General features: G+C 34.3%; 1 protein-coding gene across 1 annotated transcript in view; it reads left to right on the top strand.

Annotated features, from left to right (window-relative positions):
- The window catches only part of LOC144442268 (uncharacterized), a 6,036-nt gene extending 2,507 nt beyond the window's left edge, over nt 1-3,529 (top strand). The window contains exons 5-7 of the mRNA XM_078131571.1: nt 1,580-1,732; nt 2,311-2,457; nt 2,905-3,529. Of these exons, the coding sequence (XP_077987697.1) occupies nt 1,580-1,732; nt 2,311-2,457; nt 2,905-3,215 (611 nt within the window). The 3' untranslated portion in view covers nt 3,216-3,529. The remainder of the gene's footprint in view (nt 1-1,579; nt 1,733-2,310; nt 2,458-2,904) is intronic.
- Nucleotides 3,530-5,004: the final 1,475 nt, after the last annotated feature.

Below are 5,004 nucleotides of genomic sequence, written 5' to 3' on the forward strand. Positions count from 1 at the left end.
GTCAGATAAAACTTGGCAAGTGAAATTTCTTGAATTTTCAGGCTGTGTTCTGGAGGTCAGAATTAGAAATATCGATTCGTTAAAACCAACATGTCAATTTGTGGTAACAATACTAGTAAAACACGTGTATAATGATCCTTTTTTTTGAATATATCATATAAAATACATTAGAAAAGAATACCGTAGCTTTCAAGTTAAAAAAAAATAATGTTCATGATAGTCAGATCTTTATCCCAGATCCCCCATTCAAGTCGCCGTTATGACTGTTGGAAAACAAGCAGGACCAATCTCATCATTTAAATATGAGATGACGTCATTGTATATAAGAGAACTGAGATTCACGTTATTGATTAAATGAAATATACACTGTCAGGAACAAATTTACAATCATGGTAGTCAATCTAATATCTCAATTTTAAGGTAGCATAATATGTTTTTTTAATGAAACACTGAGTAACTTAACGACTGCACTATTCCCTAACAAGTCAAAATGCCTTGTGCATATACATGTAATACGTATACGTAATAGATTTGTAGTAAATTGTTGAGCTTTAATTCCCCATGAGTTCGTCAGCCACTATTCCTATATCATAAGACGTAGATGACATTTTCATAGTGTGTTCTATTAAATTGTTACCATTCAAATGCCATGATGGAGTAATCCATTGTGGGCGAGAATGTTATGTGTATAGCCCATTGATTAGTCCGAAAGTGAGCTTAAATCCTTTGAATTCAGACAAAGACGATTTTTGTAGAATTACGACGATGAGAATACATACATGTACATCATAACAATCTTTGGCTCTTAATACAACATAACACCTAAAGTTTGGTACAATATCGAACATTTCAAATAGCATTATAATTGCATTCTTAGATTTAAATTTATTTTGTGTTATTTTGTGCATTTACTTCACAAGTATATTAAGTAGTAACGTATAGTATATGTCTTTTACTACTGTTATATATTTGCAAGTATTTTTTAAAATCTAATTTGGGGCTCATTTCCGACTTAGACTAAGACAAATTAAAACATGCGTTTGTTTGGGGGTTTTATTTGTTTGGGGATTTTATTTTATTTTACTTCAATTTTGTTAAAATTATTTCGATCCTAAGATAAGATACTTGTCGGTCACAATACTTCCACACGAGTTTGATGAGGTGTAAAAGAGAAGTAGACGACCGCCTGCAGATTGTACTCTTGTTGTCTTAAAAAAAAACTTTTTTAAGTAACCACAGAGGAGTCAAGGACGTGAAGGTGTATACGGAATTCAATAGAAGTAAATTGTTACCATTTAACGTTTTTGCATGCAAACAAACAAATTTAGGGTCGGGGGTCTAAATTAGGGTCGGTCGGGTTATCGGAAACACATTATTGTTTTACTTGGACTAATCTAAGGATTTGAAGTTTCAATTCATTATACTTTCTAAAGTCAGGAAGTTAATTCTGGTCATCGAAATTACATACAGCAGACTAACTAAGACTAAATCAATGATAAAACAGTTTTTGGTTTTTGTCTATGATGTTTTTTTTATTAAAACGATTAATGGATATTTTCCACCGCATTAATCTTCACAGAACGTTGTAGTGACCATTACTGTTTGAATGGTGGAACTTGCGAAGATGATTTTCATCTATTCCCCTCCTGTCTTTGTCCCGATGGTTTCCGAGGAAGCAAATGTGATGAACCGGAAGTGGAATATTCTAATGGTCGCAGGAAACATCTAAAACGTAAGAATCTGCTAAATGTTGTGGCACACTATCAGTTTTCATTTAGACAACTCACTCATATGAATTCGTTTTTGATAACAGACATGTTGGTTCACGGCTCAGTGAGATTGACAGTAATGGTGGTGGGAAATATTTTGGCATCATTCATCATGTGAACTCGGTATTGACTTAATATAGTTCTCTCGCGGTTATGTCTATCCGTGTTACAATTATTTACATTTTGTTTTGTAATGAATCGGCATGGGTATAGTGTTGTCATTTAGTCTACCGGATACAAATACATCTGTGACGGATACTCAGTGTTTCGGCGAGGTTCAATTTAGGTGGAGGGGCTATGGTGTAAGTTAGATAGTTTGGTCTTGATTTCGTTATTTGACGTTGCATCTAATCCACGCTAAACATTGCTCAATTACATAGTGATATTAATGATATTAATGTCTTATTACATTTTACAATATCTTCCATTTTTACATACCATGTCATGTAATCTATACATACATGCAATAACTATGGTAAATTGGTATAGTTAAATTTGTTACTCAAATATATCATTTCCTGTTTTCCCACAAACATTCTAGATCTTTCACCCGGCAATATTGCAGCAATAGTAATTATTGTATTTGCAACTATGGGTTTGAGTGTCGGTGTAAGATTCTTCAGAAAATGGAAGATGAGACGAATAAGAGATAGAAGACGAAGCAATCAAACGTTGAACAACAGAGCATGTAAGTATGACGTTATATGACCCCTCATTGAATAATAAAGAATGTCGTTTCTTGTTTGAATTGGGGGGGGGGGGTAGTGTTCAGGATCGAAACTATGAGGTTACTATAATGGTGTCAAACCTATAGCTAAGTGTTAAGTGTTACACGTAGTAGACGATGATGAACATCAAGTATGAAAATGAAACTGTTACATCACTCTATATCATTTCTGCCTGTGGGGCAACTAACCCCAGTCACAATAGCGCCCTCTATGCCAAGGTTCATATCTGAATTGATATACGTTTCACTTTTGCGTCGGAGATCATGAAATCGTTTACATTACTACAGTATAGGATAGCGTACATGAAGTCTAAAACCCGTCAAGGTAGTGGGGTAGCAGTGCATGTGCGTAATTCAAAAGGTCGATGATTCTGACGGAAATGTGTACTCTCTGGTTATTTCTTTTAGGGATAGAGAGAAGTTCGCCACACTCTGGTGTCAATTTTGTCACTATACCGGACTTCTTACACAACCAGGATCACTCTCCGTCTCCTTCGTCTCAAATGAGTACATCTCCTTCAGATGGCACACCATCACGATCTTACTCTTGTAGCAGTACTACAGCGCTGACATCTAACCAGAATCTAGATAATGACAATAATGCCATGGCAACAGAAGATTTACCTCCATCATACGACACAGTTATCCGTCAAAACTCTTCCTGGAAATCGAACGTCAGATTCCAAGAACTGAACTGTCGAAATTTGGATGAGTCATAACGGAATGTACTTGCACTAGGTACATAATACTGTATCCCAAGTGTGCAGTTTAAGTTTAATATGCCAGTAAATATTCCTTTGTGTATACGTGAGGCTCATTGTCAGAATAATTCGACTTTGAAAAATTGGAAAGTATGCAATTGAGAGTGAATGCCGACCTGTAGTGGTATCCTAAAACTCTTGGATCATAGAAGTGGATAAGTTCTTCGAAGAATTACCATTTTAGCTAATTATTATATATTACGTTTGTCATTTAGCGGCTCTGCTGCTGTAGCTCTTCTTTTCTATATCAACAACTGAGACTACAGGTCAAAATGGGAAGAACATTGCCTTTTACCATGCCAATATTTACTTTTTAAACAAGTAAAGCAATCTTAACTTTTCGTCAACTCAACGTCTATCATATTTCAACGATGTTAAAGTTCAGTAATCTCAGTTATGATAATTACAAGTGTACATTGTCAGATGAAACTGATCAATACCCAGATATACAAAGTCGTTGACAGACGTTTATATGTTTACATACTTATGTGTGTTTGTCTGGCTTGTCTGGCTGGCTGGTTTGTTTGTTTGTTTGTTTGTTTGTTTGTTTGTTTGTGAGTTCAACTTCATTTGTTTCTGTATATACATGTAAAGATTTGTCATGGGTGCGTTGAGATGAATATATTTACTTCAGTGACGTATTTATATGAATCTTAATTTGGTTTAATGACATTACAACATACGCTGTACAAAAAAATTAAGTCAATTTAAAGAGTACAGATAAAATTATGTAAATTTCTATTTTAAAAAACTTGTACATGTATTATAACATTAACTAGATATAACTCAAGAACGCTAGACAGCACTGGCTCTGAAGACTATAACATGTGATCTATAGGACTGGACAAATTTCATCTCTTAACAAAGAAACAAACCTTAGTTGTTAGTTTGTTTTTAAATATCATTGTTCATTGTGACATACTATTGCGCTCTATTGAGATAGTTGGTCTTGGATGCTATTACATAACTTTAGACAATAACCTTCACCCAATGGTAAATTTATGACACAAACTTGGCAATGACACTGTGGTGTACGTATCGTATTTAACGGGTCATCGGGGATTATACATAATAACATTTATCAGGCAACGTTTCCTTGTTTTTCTTACAAACTCTAGAATGACGAGCGCCAAACGGCAAAGGGGTACCAATTAAAATCAACAATAATAACTGTACGTGGTTTCTTTGTAGGTATGTACATGTAGCTATAGTTGGTATTTGTCTAAGCAAATAATTGTATACGCTTAACTTATTGCCGGCTCTATCTGAATCCACAATAAATTCATCTAATAATTGGAAAATGTAACATTATTATTTACAGTAGATGATTGGACTTTATGGTCGCATTTATAAGTTCATTATTTCTATTCAAATGGAATTAAATCTCACCTTAACTACGTATACACTTTGAATCTTCTGTACATGTAATTATCTACATTTAATATTTATATTATAAAAAGTATATATGGCAATATGAATACCAAGACCACACACCCTGGAGTAAACAACGAAAATACTAAATATATATACTAACAACCCGTAATTATAGTTTAAGTGTACTTTTTCGGTGTTCCTAGTAATTTATAAAAAAAAAAAAAAAAGTGTACGAATTAATATACAATCCAGCAGTATGATTTGATAGACAAAATACACAGTAATGTACAGTGCCAAGAAAGAGAGACAAGGGATGAAGGAGGGGAGGGGATTGAGAGAAGGGGGAGGATGGAGGGGTTCGTAGTTTTGTGCG

This window comes from Glandiceps talaboti, chromosome 1 (genome assembly GCF_964340395.1).
Source record: "Glandiceps talaboti chromosome 1, keGlaTala1.1, whole genome shotgun sequence".
Classification (NCBI taxonomy): Eukaryota; Metazoa; Hemichordata; class Enteropneusta; family Spengelidae; genus Glandiceps; species Glandiceps talaboti.